The following is a 14,531-nucleotide window of genomic DNA, read 5'->3' on the forward strand; positions in this document are numbered from 1 at the left end:
CTCCAATTCACTGTATCCCTTGTACACCTTTCACCATTCAGACTCACACCCCAACTGACTTGTCCCCTTGCCCTGTTAAACCTATTATCCTTGTTCTTATTTACATTTATTCTCAACTTTCTCCTTTTACACACACTCCCATACTCAGGAGCCAACTTTTACAGCTTCTCACTCGAATCTGCCACCAGGACCGTGACATCAGCAAACAAAAAGTGACCAACCACTAAAGTACCCTCATATTCTACAGACCATATACTCGCCCCTTTCCCAAATATCCTTGCACCTGCCTCCCTCATCACCCCAGCCAGAAACAAATTAAACAGCCATGGTGACATCACACACCCCTGCCGCAGACCAACCTTCACTTGGAACCACTCATTCACCTCTCAATCTACTCGCACACACACCTTACTCACTTGATTAAATCTTCTCACTGCTTCTAGTAACTTTCCTCCAACACCATATATACGTAAGACCTTCCACAAGGCATCTCTATCATATCATAAGCTTAACCAAATCCATTACTACCTGTACACATGTCCTTCTGTTTCTTTAAGGTTTTCTCACACACACAATCTTCAAAGCAAACACCCGATCCACACATCCGTCATCACTCCAAAAATCACATTGCTCCTCCCCAATATGATGCTCTGTACATGCCTTTACCCTCTCCCATACAACTTTCTAGGTATACTCAACAAACTTATACCCCTGTACTTTGAACATCTTTATCCCCCTTGCCTTTATACAACGGTACAATGGCACTATACTACATGAATTCCGCCAGTCCTTCAGACACTGAAAATCCTACCCAACCACTCAGCAACACAGTTAGCTCCTTTCTTAAGAAATTCAATTGCAATACGATCCACTCCAGCTGCCTTGTCACGTTTCATCATACGCAAAGGTTTTCACCACCTCTTTCCTCATGGAACCACTTTCCCTTACACCGCGACCCAAACATCCTGCATATGCAACCTTATCATGAAACACATTCAACAGTCCTTCAAAATCCTCACTCCGTCTCTTCCTCACTCCATAACTACTTGCGACCACTTTCCCATTTGCCTCTTTCAGTGATGTTCCCATCTGTTTGTTTGTATATTTCACTCGATTAACCTCCTTCCAAAACATGTTATTCTCTCTGAAGTTAACAGATACTCGTTCACTTCAACTCTCACTTGCCCTCTTTTTCATCCCCTGCACCTTCCTCCTGACCCATTGCCGCTTTCTCTTGCACATTTCATAACCATCTGCACTCCTTCCCTGTATGCACAGGTCAAACGCTTTACTTCGTCATTCCGCCAATCATCATCCTTTATCACCTGCCCACCTTCCACGTTTCGCATGTCACACACTTCTCTCGCACATGCCATCACTGCTCCCCTAAATTCCTCTCCTTCCTCACTCACTCCCCTTGTTCCGTTTACTCTCACCTTTTGCCATTCTACACTTCAATGCCTCGTGGTATTTCTTCACACAATTCTCTTTTTTCTAGCGCAGTTACTTTACCACCTTCTTCTCCACCTCCGAAAGCCTTTACAAATCCTCCACTATGCCACCACTGGGTAATGATCAGACATCACACTAGCAGATCCGCTCGACACATTCACATCCAAGAAACCCTCTTTTATCCGCCTATCAGTTCGTATGTAATCCAATGATACCCTCATACCATCTTTCCTACTCAGTACACTTAGGTATGCCCTTGTCTTTAAACCTGGTGTTTCCAGTCACTAGTCATTGTTAAACCCACATCATCGTATATGTATATATCTTTTTCTTTCTTTTAAACTATTTGCCATTTCCCGCGTTGGCGAGGTAGCGTTAAGAACAGAGGACTGGGCCTTTTTTGGAATATCCTCACCTGGCCCCCTCTGTTCCTTCTTTTGGAAAATTAAAAAAAAAAAAAAACGAGAGGGGAGGATTTCCAGCCCCCCGCTCCCTCCCCTTTTAGTCGCCTTCTACGACACGCAGGGAATACGTGGGAAGTATTCTTAATCCCCTATCCCCAGGGATGTATATATATATATATATATATATATATATATATATATATATATATATATATTCCTATGAGTCCACGTGGAAAATGAAACACGAAAAGTTCCCAAGTGCACTTTCGTGTAATAATCACATCATCAGGGGAGACACAAGAGAGAAATATAACAGTCAGTTGATATACATCGAAGAGACGAAGCTAGGACGCCATTTGGTAAACATGCTTCGTGTTTCATTTTCCACGTGGACTCATAGGAATATCTTGATCACGCGCAAAATTGTGATCCTTTCCAGTATATATACATATGTATAAATACATATATATATATATATATGTGTGTGTGTGTGTGTGTGTGTGTGTGTGTGTGTGCGTACTGTGAGCGTTTTCCTGCGTTTGCTACGCGCACATGATGGTACTACCTGGAATAATGTGTCGCGTTCTCTTTGTTCCCTGAATTCAGACGATATGAAGCGTACAGTGTCATCGCAATAATTGATAACGAACTTAATGACGCGGTCATTTTGTTATACGAGTAACACTTTGAAGTTTGAATGATTGACATTCCCATAACATAACGTTTTCTTTCCGACTTTGTGTATCGTTCTTTTAAATATAGTTTTCCTATGCTTTTGTGGTATGGTAGTAATGCTAACGAAGGCTTCAACATTTGGAACTAAAGGCACGTCTGAATTACCGAACGATCTCTCGGTGTTAATAACCTCGAGGTTGTAGGGTTCGAATCCTATCCGAACATCCATTGGAAAAAACCACCCCCCTCCCCCCCCCTCCCCGCCCACCAAGCCTCAATTCCCCACTGCTGAGAACGAGAGGGGGGGGGTCCCTGCTACTGGGGAATCTGGGGGGGCGGGGGGAGGCCATTACCCTTAGTGGAGGACACATTACTCTCTCGTGTGCCATTGGCTGCCGGGGTCGTATGTTGTAATCACACTATCTGGACACAGTACAAAGCTGCTGTAGTGAGGATAGATGGGTAGCGTCACTGGGTCCTAACCTTTACGTCGGGGTGGATAGACAAATTCATACCCATCGACACATACTAGCCATTATCTATCTATGGATGTAGTCTCGGTCTATTTAGTCCAATCTGATATTCAATGACAGCTCTATGGATACTGTAATTACCTCTACGAGATGGCTTAATTGTATAGTCATGATATGAGAACTTATTACATTTTAAGAAGACGTCGTTTAAGAGAGGGACTCATGTATAGAAGACGTCGTTTAAGAGGGACTCATGTATAGAAGACGTCGTTTAAGAGGGACTCATGTATAGAGGACGTCGTTTAAGAGGGACTCATGTATAGAAGACGTCGTTTAAGAGGGACTCATGTATAGAAGACGTCGTTTAAGAGAGACTCATGTATAGAAGACGTCGTTTAAGAGAGACTCATGTATAGAAAACGTTGTTGAAGGAGCGATTCATGTAGAGAAAACGTTGTTGAAGGAGCGACTCATGTAGAGAAGACGACGTCTTTCAAGAACGTCATGCATTCTGCAGGTAACTACAGTTGTCTGGTGGCGGAGTTCCACATGAGGCGAGCCATCGGGTTCCACCTGGTCCAGAGTTACCTGCCCACTATTCTCATCGTAGTCATCTCCTGGGTCTCCTTCTGGATGGATGTGGACTCTGTGCCTGGACGAACTACACTGGGAGTCACCACCCTCCTGACGGTCTCCTCCAAGTCCTCAGGTAAGTCACCCACCCTCCTGACGGTCTCCTCCAAGTCCTCAGGTAAGTCACCACGCTCCTGACGGTCTCCTCCAAGTCCTCAGGTAAGTCATGTCCTCCAAGTCCTCGGGTAAGTCACCCACCCTCCTGACGGTCTCCTCCAAGTCCTCAGGTAAGTCACCCACCCTCCTGACGGTCTCCTCCAAGTCCTCGGGTAAGTCACCACCCTCCTGACGGTCTCCTCCAAGTCCTCAGGTAAGTCACCCACCCTCCTGACGGTGTCTTCCAAGTCCTCAGGTAAGTCATGTCCTCCAAGTCCTCGGGTAAGTCACCCACCCTCCTGACGGTCTCCTCCAAGTCCTCAGGTAAGTCACCCACCCTCCTGACGGTCTCCTCCAAGTCCTCAGGTAAGTCACCCACCCTCCTGACGGTCTCCTCCAAGTCCTCAGGTAAGTCACCCACCCTCCTGACGGTCTCCTCCAAGTCCTCAGGTAAGTCACCCACCCTCCTGACGGTCTCCTCCAAGTCCTCAGGTAAGTCACCCACCCTCCTGACGGTGTCATCCAAGTCCTCAGGTAAGTCACCCACCCTCCTGACGGTCTCCTCCAAGTCCTCAGGTAAGTCACCCACCCTCCTGACGGTCTCCTCCAAGTCCTCAGGTAAGTCACCCACCCTCCTGACGGTGTCATCCAAGTCCTCAGGTAAGTCACCCACCCTCCTGACGGTCTCCTCCAAGTCCTCAGGTAAGTCACCCACCTTCCTGACGGTGTCATCCAAGTCCTCGGGTAAGTCACCCACCCTCCTGACGGTGCCTTCCAAGTCCTCAGGTAAGTCACCACGCTCCTGACGGTCTCCTCCAAGTCCTCAGGTAAGTCACCCACCCTCCTGACGGTCTCCTCCAAGTCCTCAGGTAAGTCACCCACCATCCTGACGGTGTCTTCCAAGTCCTCAGGTAAGTCACCCACCCTCCTGACGGTGTCTTCCAAGTCCTCGGGTAAGTCACCCACCCTCCTGACGGTCTCCTTCAAGTCCTCGGGTAAGTCACCCACCCTCCTGACGGTGTCTTCCAAGTCCTCAGGTAAGTCACCCACCCTCCTCAAGAATTTCATTGCCAACACATCCACTCTTCTCCGCAATGCCTGATCTACAACTCATGCCTCACATTCATATAAGAGTGTTGGGACCACTATATGCCCTCAAACATGCCCACTTCTGCCCTTCCCAGACAATGATCTCTCTTTCCACATATTTTTCAGAGCTCCCAGAACCTTCGCCCCCTCTCCCACCTCATGTATATATAGATATATATATATATATGAGGTGGAAGCAAAACAAAGCCTTCCGTTATCATCTGCAAATGATTTTTATATAATGTCCCAGACCCATTCATCTCTGATGGCGAAAACGTTAAAGATGTGGGAAGGAAAAAAAGAATAAATTAGGGAAGATAGTAGGAGAGAGACAGGAGATAGTAGGAGAGAGCACAAGAGATAGTAGGAGAGACACAGGAGATAGTAGGAGAGAGACAGGAGATAGTAGGAGAGAGCACAGGAGATAGGAGCACCATCGCCACCTCACAATGTGAGTGGCATATCTTGCCAAAGGTCACTGTGTCGTCGTGGTGGTGGTGGTGTCGGGCCAATGTTTATTTTCACGTTTGTGGTGATCGGTGGAAGGTGGATTTTCATGCACATTAAGACTGGGAAATCGTCCTTTATGCTCGGTTAAGTTAATGGTCTTGCCCTAGTTTTCACTGCTGTTCACGTGGAATCAGAAGACATAAGCGGGGTTGGTTGCCTTCAAAAGGGAAAGAATTTTTGCAAACTAGTCTAGATGTGTGGCACGATAACTGGGATTGTACAAAGGACAATCTCTCTTATGACCTTACGTAAAGGGAATCAGATTTCACTCTGGTGGATTCAGAACCTAAGAGAACCACTGATTCGCTCCTATTGTTAGCATGTCAATGTAGACTCGGCTTCAGCACTACGGTGGTGAGCGCATTATACTTTAATGTTTATCCTGGCGAAGATGGTAGTTATGATCCCCTGTAGAGCTGTGTAAAAAGATTTAGATACTGAAAGGGCGCGCGAGTGTATATAATCCCCACAAGCACATTTATAATAGGATTTTCTTTATAGAGATAAATCCACCTGGTTGTTATGACTTATGCGATCTTATTCAACTGTTTATTGATTCTATTGGTTGAGAAGAGTGTGGTATCCATCATAGCGAGAGATGAATTTGATCTTATTGCGCGTCGAAGTACGTGGCAAAATTGAAAATTTCGAAAATATCGGTTTTCCTGGTTAGATGTTGCATGTATAATAGATTTTCTTCATGAATACTTATAAACATTCATATACATTTTATTCAAACAAATATCTTACCATGGTGTGCCTTACTGCCCCTAAGAGTCCCTTTCACATTTCCATATCCAAATTCATATACATTTATTATCAAATTGATATAGATATTTACCATTTTGTCTATATATATATATATATATATATATATATATATATATATATATATATATATTCATATATATTTATATATATATATATATATATATATATATATATATATATATATATATATATATATATATTTTTTTTTTTATACTAATCGCCATTTCCCGCATTAGCGAGGTAGCGTTAAGAACAGAGGATGAGGACTGGGCCTTTGAGGGAATATCCTCACCTGGCCCCCTTCTCTGTTTCTTCTTTTAGAAAAAAAAAAAAAGAGAGGGGAGGATTTCCAGCCTCCCGCTCCCTCCCCTTTTAGTCGCCTTCTACGACACGCAGGGAATACGTGGGAAGTATTCTTTCTCCCCTATCCCCAGGGATAATATATATATATATATATATATATATATATATATATATATATATATATATATATATATTGACTTTTCATTCACGCTCGCCTTTCCCGCAGGAGCGAAGTAGCGTCAAGAACAGATGACCGAGTCTGAGAGAGAACAACTGAAAATCAATTTATAGTAGACCATATCAACATGTAATTCATTTCTATCAACTATTATCTGACTCCCTTCACTATATACTGCACTCCAAGCTACATATGTGGTAATGTGAGGACACATAAGGGCCAGGTATCCTTCCCCGCTCCTCCCACAGGTCAGCATCGCTACATACAGCACAATACACCAACATTATCATCTAGGAACACAAGCCAAATTAGGTCATTCTAAGCTCGGCAGACGGTTCTCTGAAACTCTTCTATTCCCCCCCGACATGACTAATGGGCTCAGAGCGTGATTATATGTAGAAAGTAATGGGTCTCTCGTGTCCTTAGAGGTGACACTAAGTAATGGGTCTATCGCATGATTAAATGTGGGGGGGGGGAAGATTTCACTAATGCCCCTGTTGTATTATAATATCACCTGTGAATCTGTCTTCGTTAAGGTGGAACTTCAAACACCCAGTTTCATCCGTGGCATCATGGCAAAACCCTCCTTTTTTGAGCCTGCACTTCTATGTTCCATCCCTACACACCGTTGACACCCTGTTCCATAGTTGATCGCTGTTTCCCGCGTGAGCGAGGTAACGCCAAGAACAGACAAAAACAAAGGCCGCAATTGCTTACATCTATTTTCTAGCTCTCACGTGTAATGCACCGAAACCACAGCTCCCTATCCACATCCAGGCCCCACAAGCCTTTCCATGCTTTACAACGGACTTTTCATATACCCTGGCTCAGTCTACTGACAGCACGTCGACCCCAGTATACCACATCGTTCCAGCTCACTTTATCCCGAGCACGCTTTTCACCCATGTTCAGGTCCCGATTGCTTAAAAATCTTTTTCACTCTATCCGTCCATTTCCAATTTGATCTCCCGCTTCTTCTTGTTCCCTCCACCTCTGACACATGTATCCTCTTTATCAACCTCTCCTCACTCATCCTCTCCATATGTCCAAACCACTTCACCACATCTTCTGCTCCTTTTAGCCACACTCTTTTTATCACCACACATCTGTCTCTTTGAAGTAAGAAGTTGTTTGACGAGTCTGCTACTCCCATGGATACAGCCTCGCCAGAGGTGACGTTTCAGCATCGAGGTTAACCTCGAGCAGGCTGAGTCCGGTAACACCTCTGGGAGGACGATATGTTACGAGATGCTGGTTGGTCGATGGCATTTTTCACACCATGGGTCGCAATTAGTTACTGGATTAATCAATTAATCAATAATTGGGTCATTTGCATATATATATATATATATATATATATATATATATATATATATATATATATATATATATATATATATATATACCCTAGCCTGAGCCAGGTACCCATTTTATCAACCAACCTCTAAAGGATAGACGCTGAACAACTGGGTATGACTGTGGACCAACTGCCGCACAACGAACCTATGCCACGCATGACCCTGTATTATGTAGGCGGGCGGGCCCGTGAATGCGTAATGGTCAGGAACGCTGACCGTCATAAACCACGGAGGTCCATAGGTTAATATAAGTTCAATGACGACTCGTATTTAAGTGAACACAGGGTAAGGTAGACGAGTGTGTATATACCTGGTCAGTAGAACTGGTTAAGCTATTCCTTCATCACACAAAAGTGTCTATGGAAAAACAGATGGATCATTTTTTGTTGCTAGAAAACGGAATTCTAGACACCCCCCAAAAAAGATAGCTAAGTTTTATTACTAGAAAACAGGTTTAGAGACACCCCAAAAAATAGAGATCATTTTTGTTGCTAGAAAACAGAATTTTCGTCGCTCAAAAGACGTATTTTTTGTTGCTAGAAAGCGGAATTCTAAGCACACACACGAAAGAATGGCTCACTTTTCTTGCTATGAAAACGGTCTTCTCGACATTCAATCAACAGAGTCATCTGAAAATGAAACAAACGTAGTTGGTCGGAAAATGTTGATCATAGTGTAAACATTTCGTTCATATTATAATCTCGCCTGAACTACCGAGGAAAATGGAACGTTGTCGTGCATGAGGCAGTAAAGTGACATTTCTCTGAACTATCGTTTTGTTGACATTGTGGAAGAAAGCCCAAATGATAAGCCCCAGTGTGTGTGTGTGTGTGTGTGTGTGTGTGTGTGCGAAGTTCTTGCTAACGATATGGTTTTGGAATCGTCAAAAAATTGAAAAGACACTTACAAACATATAATCCAGAACTGATATAATCATTGAATATGTCTCAAGAGCAATCCTAAACCAAATATTCCAAGGAATTCTTAAAGCAGTTATAGATAACAGGGTCCGAACGAGGCTGATTTCTGATAGTGGGACACATCAGAAACTTACAGATTAGTTGGGTAAAAGCAAGAGGGTATAATGGTAATCTATAGAGAAGAAAAAAACCTTGAAAACTGTGAATTTGATTAAGGAGGCCAAGATAATGTAATTAAGGAAGCTAAGATTAAGTAATTAAGGCAACTAAGATAACGTAAGTCGTGGACATGAAGCTATCAATCGTCTCATCTTAAGCTTACCTATAGCACTGTTTTCATCCATCAAGAGTAAACCGTCGAAATTTACCCATCAGAAGTGGAGCAGTCGATCAGTCTGCATGACACAACACACAGCTGGCATGACAATCTAGCTGTGTTCCATGTTATCAGCGAGAGGAAAAATACCTAGACATTTCCTGGGGAAATGCCTAACTCCTTGAACGTATTGTGGACAAAGTGCATGTAATTCTTGACGAGAATTCGGGTAGTGAATTCGAATGCATTCTTATCAGTGATAAGACGATGTCTCAAAGGGCCAGCCATGCCTTGTTGCGGGGCGTCTAGCTGGATATGCTGTTCTAGTCTCTGCATGGGTTCTGTTTTCTGAGGCACGTATGGAAAGACTGAATCATGATTCGCTGGCTGGCGTCACCAATAGACACAGCGGGGTTGGAAATAATCCAGCGTCCCCGCGTGACTAGAGCACACAAGCAAGGCTGGAGGAGTTGCAGAAGGAGGAACCACAAGTGACAGTGCAACAGATATGAGCCACTAAGAAGAGTGGGGTCGTGAGAAATGTGTACGAGTCAGTTCATGATAATGTCATCTGCAAATACGTGTTTGGTTCAGTGTATAGCCTTGGTCTCAAAGGGTACTTTTGACCTTGGTCTACAAGGGTATTCTCAACCTTAACATCTAAGGGTATGCTTAATATGATCCTCCAAGGGTATTTCCAACTTTAACATCCATGAGTACCTCTAAAGATCTCCTGGTCTAATCAAAAATGTAATTAAAGTCTCTAATTACTTTACGAGAAGCTCAGGAAACAGTCAGCTTTTTTTTTAAGAATGTTGTGGTGAAAAACGGGATCCCAATCTTACTTAATCACTGTATCAAACTGAAGTGCTGTGGCTCCCTCAGGGCATGGACCTAATGAGGGTGGATGACCTTAAGGATGAGATTCAACGTTATCACTTAGGAAAAAACGGCCTTATTTAGCAGATTTCTATTCTCGTGACGAGATGACGATGAATACAAAGTAGTAAAAGGGAATTCAAACACCAGTAGACCAACTGGATCCTTTTTGAGGCTGTTTGTGATAGAGGAAGGTATCAGATACTCACACATTAGAGTCTGGTAAGATTCAAGAAAGACGGATGAAGTTTGATTCAATTCTCTGTTGACAGAATTTGAAAGGTTCGAGGAGGAGAAAAGAGAGAGAGAGAGAGAGAGAGAGAGAGAGAGAGAGAGAGAGAGAGAGAGAGAGAGAGGACAGTGATTTACCGTGACAGGCGACGGAATCGGTCGACTTGGCCCCCCTCCCCTTCTGTTCCCAGCACTGTCGTATCGCAAGGGAAGAGAACAGACAGACAGACAGACAGGCAGACAGACAGAGAGCCTCCATTTGACTGCAAAGCTATGTACCATACGGTTACGTCTCGCTGTTTTTGTATGGCAATGTCAGAAGCCATTTTCAGGGAGAGAGAATTTTGAAATCTAAGATGGAGGAAGAATGTTTTAGATGAGGTATCCTTCTGCTCTCGAAGACGATAAGCTTCATCGAGAGATTAACAGAATGACTGAACAAAATAGAGATAATCTCATTGGCTACAATGTAACTCATATACTACAGGAATAGCTAAGTCTCCCATCGCAGTGCATCAATGTTTCCAAATTCTGCCCGTAACTAACATTAGCCCTTTTTATTTCCACTATTGCTTTAGCCTTTTACAAATTTGTAAATGAAATGAGATTTTCGATCCTGGCGAATCTAAAAACTAGGGAAAGAAACAGACTAAAATGCTCAGCTAATATGTGTGTTGCGCTTTCATCTTGTGATGCAGTTGTGAAATGAAATCGTGAGCAGTATGTAAGTCCACTCGTTGCACTAAGTTTAGCATTAAGTTTTGTTCAAATATATATCTTTTTTTCCAATATATATATATATATATATATATATATATATATATATATATATATATATATATATATATATACACACACACATATATCAATGATGCCAAAGCAAATGTTAACTTTAATTCAAATGACCGAAAACAGCATATCAAGTAATCTTATTAAGCAAATCTCCATGTCACCAAACTCGTTTCTAGGAATATATGGGTCATGAGGAGATGTATTTTTCAAGAACTAAGTTTAAGAAGAAATGGTGTAAGGAGTTAATGTGCAGAGGAAAGATGTGGCATGAATATAAATTCTCAGATAGATGGTTTCAAACTGGTGCCACATCCACTCCTAGATGTCTCGAACACTCCACTGTCTCCAAGTTTCTCCATTCAAACTTACACTCTAAATAACCTGTCTCTTTTCACTGCTCAACTTAATACCTTGCCTTTAGTCACAATTCGAAGCATATACCCATAATCATGACTTACCTTACTCTTAAATTCTAACCATCAGACATACATCCATTTGAAACTACACTCACCAGGCATGTGCAAGTGACACTTTCTCTCCCACTCTTTGGAAACCACCTATCTCTAAAACTCTACAAACATCAATTCATCTCATCACTGGATCTTTCATGCTTACGATGAAACTTTCATAATGAAGTCCCTAAACACACTTCTTCACTGATCTTCGCTCGTCAAGCAGACAAAGTCGCCCCCACACTTTAACCAAAGGTCCTTCCTGGTTGGCGCAGCCAGTTTCTTGTTGCGCTGCTGGAGCTCAAAAAAAGGGGATCCTGTGAAATGAAAGTAAGGCAAAAGTAAATATAGAAACATTCCATGACTTTAGCATCCTCCGTTTTCGAATCTTCCTTCCCCAACCACCACCAAACAACTGCCCCTCACAACCCAAAGTCAAGATCTACTTCAACAGATGTACCCTCCATCTGAAATGGCACTACCCCTAGGCATGAGTGAGTAATGCTTTCTCCTCTGCAATCCGGACATAATCTATCCCTAGAGTATTCCTCCTCTCCCCCCTCAAAAAAGAAATAGGCCACAGGAAAAAAAGTTCACACACAGAAGCTTCAGTAACCTTTGCAATGGCAGACTTGCAAATGACCATTGGTATTCTATGTCGCCTGACTTCATACGACATCATCTGAAAGGCATGACGTCACAGCGGGCCGGGTAGCGAAGCATTGCCTTAGATTCATATGTTATTCGATATTCAAAGGTCATCTGAGCTTATATACATGCCTCCCTCGCTGCCATTGCTGGGGAAACAACGAGGAGAACTGCCAGCCACTGCCAGAAACAATATTGCACCAATAAAACCCCCCCGAGTCTCTTCAAGAAATGTGGCTTTTGTTTTCATATAACACGATGCGTCACATTTCGTCATAGATACGCATCTTTGGTTGGATATGACAACACGTTCACATTCAGTTATCTTTATGCGTAAACTTTCCATCCTCCTAATGATATTCGGTAATGCACCGAATATTTGCTAGATATCTTTTTCCAGAAGTGTCCATTTCATTGGTAACTACGCTACTACAAGAGTAAGAAAGTGTCATTACCATGATAAAATGTGCAGTATGTCAGTGTGATCTTGGCTGAGTCCTTTCAACTTTCTCTTTTGTACAGGCATCCAGGCTGGCCTCCCCCAAGTGTCGTATGTGAAGGCTATTGACGTGTGGATGGGGGCTTGCACAGGTACGTCTTCCTCTACCACTTGTACTACAGGTGTGGCAGTGGAGAATGTACTGTAACTCATCCTAGGTGTGTACTCTCTGTCTTAGTACATGTGCTCATACTGGACACCAACTATGATGTGCAGTATATTGTGGCATAGTTCAGTTGTGTGTGTGTGTGTGTTCTGGTTTAGCTCTGGTATGTGTGCTGTGGTGTGGGTCAGACACATTGCTAGGATGTATATTTTTTTGATCTTGCTAATATATATATATATATATATGTGTGTGTGTGTGTGTGTGTGTGTGTGTGTGTATGTGTGCATTCATGTTGGGTTCAGATGTTGATACCATGAATCGCCTGAATTATATGTCTTATAGCCTCACTAAGATCCATACAATATGAATTAATTCAGTGGCTCCCAAAATCACATCATCTGTGATGACATACATTTTCCAGGGGTGTACTGCGACCCAACTTATGAAAACAACTTTTATCATAACTTGAGAACACTAGGTTAAGTTAGTGAGGCACGACCGTGCTGAAAATTGGACACACAAGCTTGATAGATCTGAGGTGCGAGAGCTCCCTCCGCCTTGTGGCATTAGAACCTATATATTTGGACAGCCGTGGAGGAAGCCTTGATGGCTACACAATCCGGAGAAAAATGCTGGGCTGACCCCACGCTCGAGGAACCCTCGATTGAGTTCATTTATACTTCTCGTGGAATGTGACTGGGTGTGTATCGTGTGATCAAGGACCGTGGACCGGTTCAGATGTGTGGAGTATGGTCTGGTCCGTGTTCAAGGACCGTGGACCGGTACAGATGTGTGGAGTATGGTCTGGTCTACGTTCAAGGACCGTGGAACGGCTCAGATGTGTGTAATATGGTCTGGTCCGTGTTCAAGGACCGTGGAACGGTTCAGATGTATCTATAATGGTCTGGTCCGTGTTCAAGGACCGTGGACCGGTACAGATGTGTAAACTGGTGTCTGTATATATCTCCCATAGACCAACATTTGACCAGGCAGTACAAGGTAAACGAACGTAATAAAGCTAAAATGAATATTCGTATATTTACACCACAATATCCTAACACGAATACAGAGTAACTCTCTCTCTCTCTCTCTCTCTCTCTCTCTCTCTCTCTCTCTCTCTCTCTCTCTCTCTCTCTCCTACACAGCGTTCGTGTTCTGCGCACTGCTGGAGTTCACTCTCGTCAACTACCTTTGGCGTCGACGACCTCAGGTGGAGCTGCGTCCTCGAGGGGGATCCAATGGCACATGCCTGGCTGACAGGTTGTCCCACACCACCTCATACAGCCATACACAGAAAACCACTCCCATCCCCAGCCCGTCAGATGCGCCAGGAATCATCGACACTGTAAGTCTTGGTTCCTTTCCTACAGGTGAAAGGGCCTCCATTGAACTTGATGGGCCGGGTCTTAACTGAAATAGAAAGAGGGTGGGAAAAAGAGACAGAGGAACTTATTTACGAATTTTGGGGTAAGTAGAAATTTTGTCTTAGAATGTGTCAGGTTAAATGGGTAAGACGTGAGAAGGATAGTGTGTTCCAAAGCTTCGAGGTGTAAGGAAGGAAACAGTTATCAAAACGGCCTACTCTTTCCAACAAGTAATTTTTGAACAGGAATGCTTAATAGCATTATATATAATTTCTTCATTATTTTTTCATATCACAAATGTTTAGCATTTTATTTCACTACCTTGAAAAATTTTCTCTAAATCTTTAAGTATGATGAAGTGAGAGAAGTGACCTGAGGATGC

The 14,531-nt window shown here is 43.1% G+C and overlaps 1 protein-coding gene and 1 long non-coding RNA gene across 5 annotated transcripts in view; one reads left to right on the forward strand and one right to left on the reverse strand.

Annotated features, from left to right (window-relative positions):
- Positions 1 to 14,531, forward strand: part of LOC139749375 (glycine receptor subunit alpha-4-like) — a 149,901-nt gene that overhangs the window by 130,033 nt on the left and 5,337 nt on the right. For all 3 annotated transcript variants that reach the window (XM_071663158.1, XM_071663160.1, XM_071663159.1), the window contains exons 8-10: positions 3,522 to 3,713; positions 12,703 to 12,771; positions 13,931 to 14,130. In XM_071663158.1, the coding sequence (XP_071519259.1) occupies positions 3,522 to 3,713; positions 12,703 to 12,771; positions 13,931 to 14,130 (461 nt within the window). The remainder of the gene's footprint in view (positions 1 to 3,521; positions 3,714 to 12,702; positions 12,772 to 13,930; positions 14,131 to 14,531) is intronic.
- Positions 14,059 to 14,531, reverse strand: part of LOC139749376 (uncharacterized) — a 34,489-nt gene continuing 34,016 nt past the window's right edge. For both annotated transcript variants that reach the window (XR_011712955.1, XR_011712954.1), the window contains one exon: positions 14,059 to 14,195. This is a non-coding gene — a long non-coding RNA (uncharacterized lncRNA). The remainder of the gene's footprint in view (positions 14,196 to 14,531) is intronic.

The sequence above is a fragment of the Panulirus ornatus genome, chromosome 7 (assembly GCF_036320965.1).
Source record: "Panulirus ornatus isolate Po-2019 chromosome 7, ASM3632096v1, whole genome shotgun sequence".
In the NCBI taxonomy this organism is placed as follows: domain Eukaryota; kingdom Metazoa; phylum Arthropoda; class Malacostraca; order Decapoda; family Palinuridae; genus Panulirus; species Panulirus ornatus.